The following is a 13,031-nucleotide window of genomic DNA, read 5'->3' as shown; positions in this document are numbered from 1 at the left end:
GGATCTTGTTTCCGTAACTCTTCTTGTATTTAGGATTGTAAACAGTAGTCTTGCCATAGCAGCCACTGCCACAGTGGCACTACAGCACCTTTAGTAGAAAGGAGAGCCTAAATATGTGCCTGGTTACAATTGCACTATGCAGCATCTCAGAGATGTCTGAAGCTGATGAAGGCAATGTAGAAAATTGTGGAAATTTAATTTTGTGTGTTTCTAGCCCCCAGTGTGCAAAAGCATGGAAATACATGGACAGGGTCAAATAAATGTTTCTAAACGTTTCCTTCATTTTGTATTATTTGCTGCATTAAAAAAAACCAAAACAGAAATCAAACTGATTGAAAGTCGAATGTTAGCATTGTGCTCTTCTAAGAGCTGGCCAGGGACACTGTTTATTGTTCAAACTTCTCATCTAAAGCATCCCTTCCCACTCCACTCCCCGCAAACTGCTTTAAGAGCACACACCTTGATGGATGTACTAACAAGGGCGATGCAATAGAGTTCTTTACTGCACTGGGCACAGGAAGCAGGAAACCACGTATTTAGTTTAAAACAAAATGGCATTTAGACACACAGTATGGTTACGAGGGAGGAATTTGGAGTGCTTTAACCATTTTAATATTTTCTCCCCACTATTAATACACCTGCCAGCTTGTTTCACTGGGTGCCTTATCTAAAACCAACTGATAAGATCAATTCTGGCCACTTCAAAATGGTGTAGTGAAAAGGAACACACTGTCATTTATGAAGAGAACATGGAATAGGCTGAAAGAGGTTCAACGTGTCCCAGAGGCCCTTCCCTTTGTGCTCCATTCCTTCCAAGAACGGGCTCTTCCGAGCAGACTCCCCTCATCCCTTGAAACAAGAGCTCCTGTTTGGATAGATTTAGCTGCCCAACTTTCATTTGGTGAAGCTACAAGCCAGCAAGGGCCCGGCCGTAAGAAAAGCCGAGTTGCCTATAAATCACATCTGATGGGGTTGAGGGAAGGAGTGTAAAACTGATCCACTTGTAACAGAGAACAGCCAGGAGTTCTGGAAGATGGCCAGAGAGATTTTCCCACGAGCTCAGGTTCTTGGTGCAGAAAACAGGTGGAAGGAAACAGGGCAACTAGTATTACTCAGGGTACTTATGCATGGTGTGGACCTGCAGAATGCATCGTCCCTGCCTAGGATTACCCGGTGCAGAAAAACCTGTCATATAAGTTAATATCCTGAAGAGAAGAGAGATCAGGCTTTTTCACATTCAATTTTTTTCATGGGGAGGAACAGCTCATGACGGGGAAAGCTGCCTGCAATGCAGCTTCTATGTTGAGTGGTTGGTGATCACCATGCTTCATCAACATGCTTCTCCCCAACCTGGGCTACAGTTCCCATCAAATAATTGAAGAGTTGGAAGGGACTCAAGAGGGACATCTAACCTAACCCCCTGCAATGTAACTAAAGCATGCGTGACAGATGGCCATCCAATCTCTGCTTAAAAACCTTCAAGGAAGGCAAGTCCACAGCCTCCCAGTCAACTGGGAAGGCTGTCCTTGTGGGTCATGTTAGAAATTGCAGCTAAGAGAGTGGCCCTGAATACCACCAAGAGAGCCTAAGATGAGCTGCTAGCAGGCTCTGGTGCAAAAATGCACAAACCAGGGAGCCCTTCCAGGTGAGGAGGGACACTGGTATGCAAGAAAGTCTGCTCACACAACACTTGTTCCAAAGGCATTCGCCCCCGTGTATATTCTTTATAGATTCAGTTCCTTGCAGTGTTGGTACAAACAACAGACCCCATCGTGCCGAAGACATTCATCCCACACTGGGCCATCTCAGTGGACAACCATATTGCAGAGAAAACAAGGCGGGGCACAGCTTCATGGAACTGCACAGCACCCCCACCCCCACCAGTCAGCAGGCAAATAAAAGCTGCAGGTGGGTGACAGAGCGCAGGACTTTCCCCTGCTCTGCTTTAGTCCTTTGGCTGCCGATGCCAACCGTTACTCCAGAACGACAGTCCCTCCTGCTGCCTCCAGAGCAGCTTTGATTTTCTCCGCTTCATCTTTAGGGATGTTTGCCTTGATCTCTTGAGGAAGAGACTCTACCAACTTTTTCGCCTGCAAGAGATAAGAGAGCCGCTCCACTTAGTCACAGAAAGGGATAACGCTGAACCCAAGGAGAAGCTCCCACCTGCTCGCACTAGTATGGGACCCTCTGCGACTTCGCCCTTCTCTCCCTACTTGGTGGATCACACAGCCTAGAAGATGAGCCAAACAGAAGCATTTCCTAGGCTGAAGCTGCAGTATTTATTTTCAGCTGGCAGAGTTCCTGGCAAGAAACAGTAAGCCATTTCTGACCAGAGTCCAAATGCTTAGAAGAATCCTCTTTGGAGCATCGTGATTTGCAAGGGACCCTGCCACACTAGCTGGTACTATCTCAAAGGGTGCCAATTCACTTCCACTAACTCTGCATTAACTCCTCACTTTCCTCATGTGAACGTTCCTTTGGCAGCTCGTCCCCTTGTGATTTGCTGCCCCCAAGTGGTGTGACCGAGGGCTCATCCACTCTTCACCTGAACTGTATTGTGTACTGATTAATTTCCCCTGATTACCGCGTACTGATGAAAAGTCCCAGGGCTTTTCTCATTGTTCTGCGACTGTGCCTTGTGAAAATTTGATCTTTCCCACTGAATCAGATCTTTTTTGATGCGCAGAAAATCCAAAGAGAGATTTTGCTTAATGGAGCTTCAATTCAGCAGGTAGGATCAGATTTTCAGAAGGCACAGCCACAGAAAAAGAAAAGCTCCCGGACCCAGGGGAATAAATTGGTAAACAATACAATCAAAGCACAGGTCAAGCGAAATGTGCATTTGCCCTAAGTACTGACTGCGGACGTCATGCGGATATACCAGACAAGAGGCAGAGAGCAAGGAGGTACTTGCAACACCATTAAATGCACAAAAGTAGCCCAAGGAGATGGGACTACTTAATAATTAAGTTCTGTATAGCACAAGTAAAAGGAAACTTGCTTCCCTCAAGCCTTTAGCACATTCACCTGCTGAGTCATCCTTGAGCACCATCTGCTTACCTGGACAAGGTTTAAGCCTTGCATACAATTCTTCACCTCCTTGATAAGTTTCACCTTATCTGCAGCATTCAATTCAGTCAACTTGACTGTAAAATTTATCTTCTCCGGCTTCTTGGGGACAAAATCCTCTTCAGCTTCCTAGCAAAAAAGATAAAAACCACTCACAATTGGCAACAGGAGCCTGACCCTCACATCCCTAAAGCTTCATTAGCCAATGATAGTACCAAAGCCAGATACAGAGGGAAGACCTAATAAGACTTGCATCAGCTACTCCTTCATTATTTTCCCTAAATTCTTGTGTTGGGTTGCAAGGCCATTGCTGAATCTTTATTTTTATTTAACCATAATGTATATACTACTTGACTGCAACAAAACCTTTATGCGGTTTACAAGAAATGAAAACCATCAATAAAAAGTTAGAAGCAAGTAGTTGATCAAAATCAACAATAAACTAGAAGATTAAAATACCTCACCATCTATGCTAGTTGTCCTTTAATTATGAAGGAATAGAGACAGTAGGTCAGCCCAAAAGCCTTGCCTTAATTGAACACCAGCTTTTTATTATTGGAACCGGCCCAATGAGCATATCTAATCAGTTACTGGAAGTAATGCAGGTGAATTGTTACTGACTTTAAAGGCCCAGCATATGGACCAGAAACTTCTGACTGTCCACAATGGGAAATAGGTGGCGGGCCAAATGGGCATTTCATCTGCTCCACAAATGCTCAAGATCTTAACCAGTGTAATACAGTAAGGCAACTTTCTCTAACCTGCTGCTGTCCAGATGTTTTGGACTACAGCTCCAGATGGCAGTTGTAGTCGAAGACATCTGGAGGGCACCAGGTTGGCAAACGCTGATCTAAAGCTGCAAGGGAGAAGTATCACAAATGTTGTATAAGTAACCTCCTTTGAGAAAGGAGACTTTGATGGGGAAATCTTCACATTTAAGCAGCACTTGCCTGCAGTTTAGGAAGTGTTTGCATGCGGTTTATGCAAATCCCTGCATTTTTTTGGGATGGGAAGATGATCTCAAAACAGAGCTACTATAAAGATTGTTTTGACATGGTACTTCTTATTTTTATTTTGTTTTTATAAAAAAAAATTATTAAAGATTTCCCTTGTTTATAAAAGGCACATGCATTGTCTCTTCAAGCTGTGTTTTCTACAGATCAGTTACATTTGTCATGAAACACTGGTGTTATATGCAGTACAGTCATACCTTGCGTTCGCTGTGGGTTGCGAACAGCGCGGGTTACGAACGCGCCAAACCTGGAAGTACCAGAACGGGTTACTTCCGGGTTCGACAGGTTGCGCATGCGCAGATGCATCAAATGACGTCACACGCATGTACAGAAGCACGAAGCGCGTGTGTGCAGAAGCGGCACTGCGGCTTGCGGGCTGCTCAGGATGCGAACAGGGCTCCGGAATGGATCCCGTTCGCATCTAGAGGTACCACTGTATAGGCTTGGGAAGAAAAGAGGGAGGGGATGGGAGAGGGGTGGGTGGGATGGTAAAGTTTATGTTTTTACTTAGTGTATGTGTGGGGGGGGGGAGTGTTTCAGCGTCACTTGGGTAGGTTCTCTTTCTATTCGCTTATGTTTCCTTGGTGGTGAGAGAGGTTGGGGTGGCCTAGGATGTGTCTTTAGTTGGCTGCAGTGGGATTTGTTTGTGCGTGTGTGAGGGGCCAAAGGGCAATGTATTAATGCCAAATGAACTGTTAGCAAAACATCTACCATTGAGTATTTAATTCTAGTGAACTTTACTGACCAGGAATATAGAACTAAGAACGCAGTGCATAATTCAAGCCGACCTGTTTTGATCCAACAGCTCCCAACTTGATTCTTGATGTAGTGTCAGCCATGAGATGTCAACTGCGGTAAGAGTTATTACAACTATCTGCCCAGTCTTAGGTAAAGGGTTTTAACATCTATGTCCAGGCTTCCATATCACCTGCAGCTCAGGTCTCTCCTTGGTTATTGCAGGCCCAACACATCATGTGCTAGATTTAAATTGTTGCAGTGGCCCAAAAGTATGTGCTGCAATGGCACCCTCTTTTTCATGGGCAGACTATCTGATGAACCACAAAAACCCACAGCTTATAACACTTGAGGAAGGCAGGAGAGAAGAGACTTAAAAACTCAACTCGTTTCCAGAATTCTGCAGTAACAGTTGCTTATCCAAATGCTCTTCTGTCAATAGCCTAGATGGCCTCTCTCCTGCTTTGCTAGTTTGAACTTTGGCAACACATTTAGAATGCAAGTAGCAGGAGAGTTGACTGCATTTGACAGAATGTGGCACAGAGGCCATTTGAAGAGATATGCCATGGCAGTGAAGAATCTTTCTTCTCTGCCACCACTGTATCTATATCTACAACATGTTACGGGTGGTTAATCCTCAGTCAGAGCAGACTAAGCTATGTGCAGCCCATTGTGCCACATTTCCTAGTCACTGGGTCAGCCTGGAAACAAACTTTAGAAACAAAACAAAACTATATTTTGCATTACATTTAGAGGCTTGGTATAATTCTTAGTGAAGTGGCCCTGCCACTTATGCTCACTTTACTTATACTGCTGCAACCTTATGCTGGTGGTGAAGTAAGTAAGAAAGTAAATAGTAGGGGGAACCTGCCATTTCCCCCACTCTCAATTTATTTATTCCCCACCCACCTAGGTTTTTCTTGCTTACCTGGGTTTGGGAAGGTCACAGGAGGGCCTGGGATGCTCCCAGAGCCCTCACATCACCTTCCCAGAAGCAAGGGTTCCAGGAGTTTCTGACTTTGCATGATTTTGCCTTTACACATGGACCCCCGGAACTGAACCTCACATACGTGGCAGGCCCACTGCACTGGTGTTAGTGCTATTTAATCTTTAGATAGGTTAATGGCTTTGTGTGGCTTTTATATACAGTAAATGGTATTTTGGTTCTGAATATCTTATTTATTAACAGCTCATAAGACAGGGTATATAAATAAATAAATGTGGCAAGACGATTGCGACACCAAGCACAACCACAAAGTAAGCCCCTATTAGCAGAGAACTTTTCTCACCCCTGCAGTCCCATCTCCAGTTGCTGAGTTTGTTATGCACCAGTAACATCCAGGAAAATGTCATTTGACGAGTTAGCAACACTGAAACAACCTTTTCCATGACACTGCAGCAGAACTGCTTCTCTTTCTGCTTCAAAAGCCACTGCTAAATGCAGGGCAACAACAGGCTGGCTGCATGCTTAGTCCAACAGCCTCAAGCAATCAACATGCCTGTTAAGTAATATTTTGGTGCCTTCACACACAACTCTCGCAACAGAATGCTCATTTGTAGGGCTGCTGAAGTTTTCCATTCAGACATTTGCCCAGCTACAGCTGCTACTCAGCCCAAATAAACAACAAGTAAAAAGGACGATCCCTTACTGGAGTTGCTGCTTGTGCTGGTGGCATCATCCCAGCCATTGGCATGAGTCCCATATCTTGGATCTTGAGGGTTTTCTGAAGAAAAAGACAGTGTAAGCAGTGTTAGAGAAATATTAATCCTTCTATATCGTATGCGTCACAGAAACTGGGGAAGGAATTCCAAAGCACCCCATCCCACTGTTACAGAAAGAGAAAGACACGACCAACAATGAGCTGTCTGCTGCCCTATCTTTCCCTAGTACAGCAATCACCCTGCTTCCCATGCAAACACTGGCACCTTCAGCAGTTCATTGAGGTCAGAAATCTCCAGTAGGGTGAGGCTGGCAATGTCTTGAACAAGCTGCTGAATCTTGGGCGAGTACTCCTTGGGAACATTATCAAGAGGCGGAGTTGCTAAGGCTTCACTTCGCTGTGAGCAGGTAGTCTTCAGCATCCTAACAGCACATGCTCGCGGCTGATGCTGCCTGTAGAAAAATCAACAAAGAGTTTGTCAGCACTTCATGGTTCACAACATAAAGACCTGTGCAAGCAGCAAATGAACAAAAGAATGTGAACAGATGTGCTTCAGGAGAAACAGAAAGGCCAACCAAATGAGAAGAAAAGGTGATATAAACATGGATTGGTCTAGGTGCTGTGGAAAAGGGGGAGGGAGAAGCAACTCCTCTCCGCAGCAACAAAACTGTAATTTTAAAAACAAATTTAAGGACATGTCCATATTACTAAAAGGCATTTTTAAAAGCTTGAAATGTTTTCCAATGTGAGGTATAGATAAATTTGTTTTTGCACTGTGAGATCTACAGTGGGATAACTCAGAGCAGATAGCTGTCAACAGAGCAGGTGAAGTAAAGTGCAGGGATGGACTGACTTCAATCTTGCATGGTCTACTCTAATTTTCAAAAAGGAAGTCCTCTGCTCCACAAAGCAAGAAAGTATATTCATATCTTAATAGGGGTTAAGTAACCTCAAATGTGCCTTCTTACTTATAAACATAAAAATTACCTTGGAACAGATTAAGAGCCAGCTAATCTACCATTTTTTGTCAAAAAATAGTCCAGACAGTTCACAGCTTCTGTCTTCCGGTTCTACACGGACTATTTCTCAAACTTGCTGTTTGTGACTGGAAACTGGATATTGAGAACAAAGGGACACCTGCAGAGATAGCCCTAGGTTGTCCATTAGAAACTGGCCAGTGGTTGACCTTCTCTTGATGTTGCAGGGGGTTGGACTAGATGACCCTTGGAAACCCCTTCCTTGGTTCAGCTTTAAGCTCGTACCCACTCCTAGCCTATTGACTAAAAGCAGGAGCCAGGAAGCAGGAAGTTTCTGGTTTTAAGTCTCGCCTCAGCCATAAAAACCAGCAGGCGTGGGCCTTTGGCAAACTTGCCACCAGCTTCGCCCTCTCGATGGGGATTTGGGGTTAGCGAGGGCGGCCCATCTTTCAGAGCTGTCGCGGGCACCACCAAACGGGAAGCACCCGAAGCAGCTTTGAACATTTCACGGCTGAGTAAGCGCGCGTGGGCACCTGCCCTCATCCCTCACGCGGGAAAGGCGGGATTCCGCTGGGAGTTTGGCACGTGAACTCGCCTAACCTCGACCTCTTTCGGGCCCCTCCGCGCCCCGAGGAACCGCCCAGCCCACCTCCCGCCTCTTGCATACCGCAGCAGCAGGCGGATAACGGTACCGAGCCGGCCCGCGGGCAACATGGCCATGGCGGCAGCTCCAGGAGGCGGGCAGGACGGAGACACACCGGCGCTCTCCTCTGTCTCCGGCGTGCAAGCAGCAGAGGACGCCGAGGGAACGCTCTGCCCGCTCCTTCTCTCTGATCCAGCGGGGTGCTCCTATCGCGGCCGAGTTTGGTCGACGGCGCTCTAGGCAGCTCGCAGTGCAATCTCTGTGGTTGACGGAGGTGACGTTGGGGTCGCTTCCCCCCCCTTCACAGTGCCGCGCTAGGGATGGAGAGAATCTATGGCAAGCGTTGCTGCTCTTGGCAACGGCAGAAGTCGCGCGGGATTTGGGAACGAGTTTTCTTTGCGCGGGAAGAGGAAGGCGGAGCCTGTGGAATTGAGGCGGTATAAAATGGGTGTAAAATGGTGTTCCCGGAACGTGCCGCTTAGCTCTTCAGAGGTGGTTGTTTGAATCGTTTAGCAAGGAGACAGGTGGGATTCAAAAGCTGGGAAGGCATAATTTGATATTGCCAAGTGCTCATACTAACAGCACGGCTCTGGGGGTGGGAGTGGCAATTAAAATTCGGCCTAGCAAATCACAGGGTATGTTTTCTAAGGTGCTACTGGAAGGATTTTTTATTTTGTTTTGACTATGGCAGACCAACACGGCTACCTACCTGTAAGCTAAGCATGCAGCCCTAAAACACTTGGGAGCAAGCCCTACTGGATTCAATGGGACTGAGTAAACAATTTCCAAAAGGATTTTGGTGATGTACAGAATTAGTCCTGACCCTTATAATTTTTTGTAATTTGATATATCCCAGCATGCTGGATATGTACAGAACACAAAGATGTGCAGTCTAAATTGGCTTGGATCCAGAATTAGCTTTGTAGTGTTTCACCCAGTCTGCCTTCCTGAAACAAAGGGAGAGATGCAGAGACAAGGATTTGCATTAGTTTGATTTTAGCCAATGCTGATAAGAACTGAAAGTTTTTAGAAACAGACTTGCCCATCAGACACCACAAATGAAGAACTCGGTGGGGAAAGCTCCCAAAGAATGCTGCCTCCCAAAGAATGCTGCACACCAGAAGCCCCATGGTAGAGCTCATCCTGCCCTCTGAAGGCTTTATCAGTATTAATTATCAACAAGGTGCCTTTTTGTATTGTTTTTCAATGCCTGCTAAAACCTTTTTCTTTAGACAAGCATGTATTAATGTGATCCTTCACAATAAAATGAAGTACTTTTTATTTTCAGCAGTTCCATTTCTTGACCTCTTATACAGTGAGTGATGGTCACAAGTCTCAGCACTGTTGATTAAGAACACATTCCTGATTCAGGAGTATTGCAGCCAGCCAAGTACCAATAGCTGGCACTGATCTTAATAGCCTACGAAACAAACTCCTAGACAAAAGTGATCTCGTATAGTAATGCTGTTAAAGTTATGTATTACTGTACTGCATTTGCATATAAATAAAATCTTAACAAAAAAAATCCCAATAGAAAGAATATCCCAAAGACAACATGTTTCTGAATAAAAACAACAGGATTCTGTGACCCCTTAAAAGGATTGCAGCATGATGAGTATTTGATCAGCCTACTTTGTAGAATAGATCATCAGGTGTATGAAGCAGACACACAGCTCAGAGGTCTGTACAAAATATCCCAGTGAAAACGTGGTGTTGAATCTTGCAGCAGGATTGTCTGAGCTGCAGGTGCAAGGGCAACACGTGCCTTCCTGCTGTAGCCAAGTGCATCTCAGTGTAATCTCCTTTGCTTTAATAAATCTAGCTTAGGGCATCATTGTAGGGCTGGAGATATCAGAAAGCAAACAGAAATCCCGGGAGAAGAGAACAGAGACTATCTCCAGAAAAGATGCTAGTTTCACCGATGGCTGAGAGAAACAAGGAAACCATCCTCGAGGTGCTGGCTGACTATGTGGATGACACAAGCTCAGCTTTTGGGCTTGAACTGGGATCTGGCACAGGACAACATGTGGTGCACTTTGCCCAGGCCTTGCCCACGGTCATCTGGCAACCCTCAGAGATCAGCCCAGCTTCTCAACAGAGGTACACTAGGGCCTGTGGTGACAGCAAAGGATGGGTGTTGTAGTAGTGTGTGGATCATGCTTTCGCTTGGCCCCAGCAGAATGTTGGCACAAAATCTGCACTAAAAAGAACTGGCTCTTTTAGTCCTTGTTTATAGTCAGCCAAAAGGGACTGTCAAAAACCATATGGAAGCTTGTGTTCAGTAGCCTGGAAATCACTTTCCAATAAATAGCTAGACTGTTATGCATTGGACAGATCCTAACTCTGCATATATTCTTGGTAAGCAAAAAAGGCTTGCTGCTGAAGCAGTAACAGCATATGTACATTTCAACAGAATAGTGAGAACTCCTTGGTGGGAACCCCTTAGAGGTCCACTATAGAATAACCTGGCAATAAAACAGTATATGCCAAGGTAGATGCATTTTTTAAAAACTTGGCTGTAATACCCGGTGTTGCTTTGACTGCTTAGCCTGGGTCTGTGAGTTGTGGGTAGATTAAAATTATCATAGACAATGTGCACTAGATTACTGTATGAGAACAGCATTTCGTAGGTCGCATCTTTGCCTGTGCAAAAATCATCTGGCACAAACATCTTAAGTCAACAGATGGAGTAAAGAGGGTGTTGTGTGGGGCATTCATTTTCAAAATAGCAATAACATTTCGAATAGTCATTGCTCACCAAGAGGTGTTGAGAGGGGTGAGGACAGAAACTGAAGGGCGTAAAATGGCATGGGAGATAGTTCCAATGTGCTGTATTACCTGTTGCTAGCGTCACATACACATGTAATTGAGTGCCCGTTTCATTTACACTGACCATAATTCATAGAGCAGTCACATCTGAAATCTTAGCACTGTCACTTGGAAAAATCATAAAAATTTGTCCACCCCTTTAACTTGTAGAAACAATGTTTGATGCATGTATCATAACCCCTTGTCTAGCCTTTCTCTGGTTCAGAGAAAGAAGTTACATACATTTCCCACTAGCATCCTACTATATTGTCTGACAGTATTTCAACCCCAGTGCTGCTTTTTTTGTGGGGCCAGGGGGAAAGAAACCGGAGAAAGTAATTCTTATTTTTTTATTACTGCTTTTCACGCAAAAATAAGAATTTTCCATCTTTTCCCACAGCATCTCTGCTTACATCCAAGCCACCAAGGTGACCAATGTCCGAGAACCCCTTGCCATAGATGTAACACAGCCATGGGACCAGTGGGCTGGCTTGAGTCAAGGTTGTTGTGACTTCATCATTATTATTAACCTGCTGCACATGACTGATCAAGGCCTGGAGGTATGACAAAGCACTTAGGTCAATATTATGGAAACTGACCTCTGCAAAGGATCTTATTCAACAGATAACCTTTTGTGTTATAGGGAATGTTTAAAGGCATAGGACAACTGCTGAAACCTGGAGGCATTTGCTTAGCCTATGGGGTGAGTATAGGAAAACGATCCATTACAGCTTAAGCTCAGTGGGAAGGCAATCACAGGCAAAGTCCAGGCTTGCCAGGATTCCCCATCTGACCTGCAAGGTCATTATTTCATTACATCTAGGTATGGGTGGGGCTTGCTAGAAGTCTTGATTTGTGCAGCTCTCAAAGTACCTGGCCAGCAGCTTGTTGGGAGCCTTTGAATCGATGTACAAAACAGGAGCCCCAAGGATCACTCTCCCTCCACATCAGCCAACATGAAGGCCGAGTGCTTCTGCTTATTGCTCTGATCGGATGCATCCGAGTTTTGTGCACCCAAGCCCAGCACTAAGCAGTATCCCCCACCGCCCCTGCATCAACTTGATGGGAACGAGGAACCTCAGGGTTGGAAAGCAGCTCATGTTTTGATCCACAAGACTTCCACAAACGTGCTCATGAGTCTTAACAGCACAATGTCTCCTCAGAAGTAAATCCTACTGAATTCAATGGGGCTGGCTCAAGGGTCACTGATGTTAGGCTTGTTGCCTTCATTCTAGACCTTTGGCCCAAGAGCCCCATAGAATGCTGGTCCGGTGTTAATGCTCACTCTGCTTCCACTCCACAGCCCTTTGCTGTTAATGGGATCATCCTCCCAGAGTGCAATGTGCAACTGGATAACATGCTCCAAGCCAGGTATGTTAGAGCTGAAGGACAGGATTCCATCACTTGTCTCCCTTGTGGTGACCACCAAAGGCCTAGTGAGATCAAGACGGGATGAGGGAAGGCTACTTGGAAAGCTCCCCTTTATTTCCTCACTATTTACGTTTTCTAATAGCATGGATGATGGACAGGGCAAGACTGAGTTAGGCAATGAAGATGAACTACAGGCAGAGACCGTGTTTAGCTTTTAGCCTACTGTTTCTCCTTCCTTGGGAAAGACTCTAAGGATTTTGTTATGATGAGGCCATGTTCTACTTTTAACACATCATGCTTTTAAAATGGCAGAAATCCTGAGTGGGGACTGAGAGATGTGGAGGAGCTTCGTCAACTGGCAAACACTAATGCACTCCGGCTTGAGCGCATGGTAAGAGGCTGAGGTCAGCCTACAACATTGTAGGTGTCAATGAAATAGAACTGCAGAAACCAATACCACCATTTCCCACTCTTGCTCTTTGTTTCCTGGGAAGGGGGATCCCACCAGCTCTGCAGTGTCTCCCATAGGCTTCCATTTTGCTCATCCTCCCTCATGCAATAACTCAGTGCCTATTTTTCTTCCTCAGCTGGAGATGCCTGAATACACCAAATGTTTGATCTTTCGGCGGAGGGAGTTATGATCTCTGGCTACGAAAAAGTCAAAGGAGGACTGCCCTATTTATATGGATGGGTGCGGAAATTAAATTAAGAAAAAGAAATGGATGCTTCTGTAGCTTCTTTTTTTTGGGGGGGG

The 13,031-nt window shown here is 45.2% G+C and overlaps 2 protein-coding genes across 2 annotated transcripts; one reads left to right on the top strand and one right to left on the bottom strand.

Moving 5' to 3' along the window:
- Window positions 1-1,689: 1,689 nt before the first annotated feature.
- On the bottom strand, window positions 1,690-8,822 carry MRPL12 (mitochondrial ribosomal protein L12). Its single transcript, XM_033136042.1, has 6 exons — window positions 8,808-8,822; window positions 8,123-8,304; window positions 6,744-6,930; window positions 6,467-6,541; window positions 3,061-3,198; window positions 1,690-2,090 (listed from the first exon to the last, which is right to left on the bottom strand). The coding sequence occupies exons 1-6, from the start codon at window positions 8,820-8,822 to the stop codon at window positions 1,974-1,976; spliced, it is 714 nt and encodes a 237-aa protein (XP_032991933.1). The 3' UTR covers window positions 1,690-1,973.
- Window positions 8,823-9,785: 963 nt separating this feature from the next.
- LOC117040940 (methyltransferase-like 26 B) lies at window positions 9,786-12,996 on the top strand. Its single transcript, XM_033139084.1, has 6 exons — window positions 9,786-10,198; window positions 11,307-11,466; window positions 11,550-11,609; window positions 12,210-12,277; window positions 12,590-12,668; window positions 12,865-12,996. The coding sequence occupies exons 1-6, from the start codon at window positions 10,005-10,007 to the stop codon at window positions 12,916-12,918; spliced, it is 615 nt and encodes a 204-aa protein (XP_032994975.1). The 5' UTR covers window positions 9,786-10,004; the 3' UTR covers window positions 12,919-12,996.
- The last annotated feature ends 35 nt before the right edge of the window (window positions 12,997-13,031 follow it).

The sequence above is a fragment of the Lacerta agilis genome, chromosome 2 (assembly GCF_009819535.1).
Source record: "Lacerta agilis isolate rLacAgi1 chromosome 2, rLacAgi1.pri, whole genome shotgun sequence".
Lineage (NCBI taxonomy): Eukaryota > Metazoa > Chordata > Lepidosauria > Squamata > Lacertidae > Lacerta > Lacerta agilis.
The sequence above is the reverse complement of the archived record's forward strand: the minus strand, read 5'-3'. Positions and strand labels throughout refer to the sequence as shown.

What these genes read in the sequence shown, in the direction of transcription:
- LOC117040940 (XM_033139084.1), top strand. Translation starts at nt 10,005, where the DNA reads ATGCTAGTTTCACCGATGGCTGAGAGAAACAAGGAAACCATCCTCGAG. An exon ending in GCATTTGCTTAGCCTATGGG is followed by an intron (nt 11,610 to 12,209) that starts GTGAGTATAGGA and finishes TCCACTCCACAG; the next exon opens with CCCTTTGCTGTTAATGGGAT. An exon ending in CACTCCGGCTTGAGCGCATG is followed by an intron (nt 12,669 to 12,864) that starts GTAAGAGGCTGA and finishes TTTCTTCCTCAG; the next exon opens with CTGGAGATGCCTGAATACAC.
- MRPL12 (XM_033136042.1), bottom strand. An exon ending in GTTATCCGCCTGCTGCTGCG is followed by an intron (nt 6,931 to 8,122) that starts GTATGCAAGAGG and finishes ATTTTTCTACAG; the next exon opens with GCAGCATCAGCCGCGAGCAT. An exon ending in AAGGCTTAAACCTTGTCCAG is followed by an intron (nt 2,091 to 3,060) that starts GTAAGCAGATGG and finishes TATCTCTTGCAG; the next exon opens with GCGAAAAAGTTGGTAGAGTC.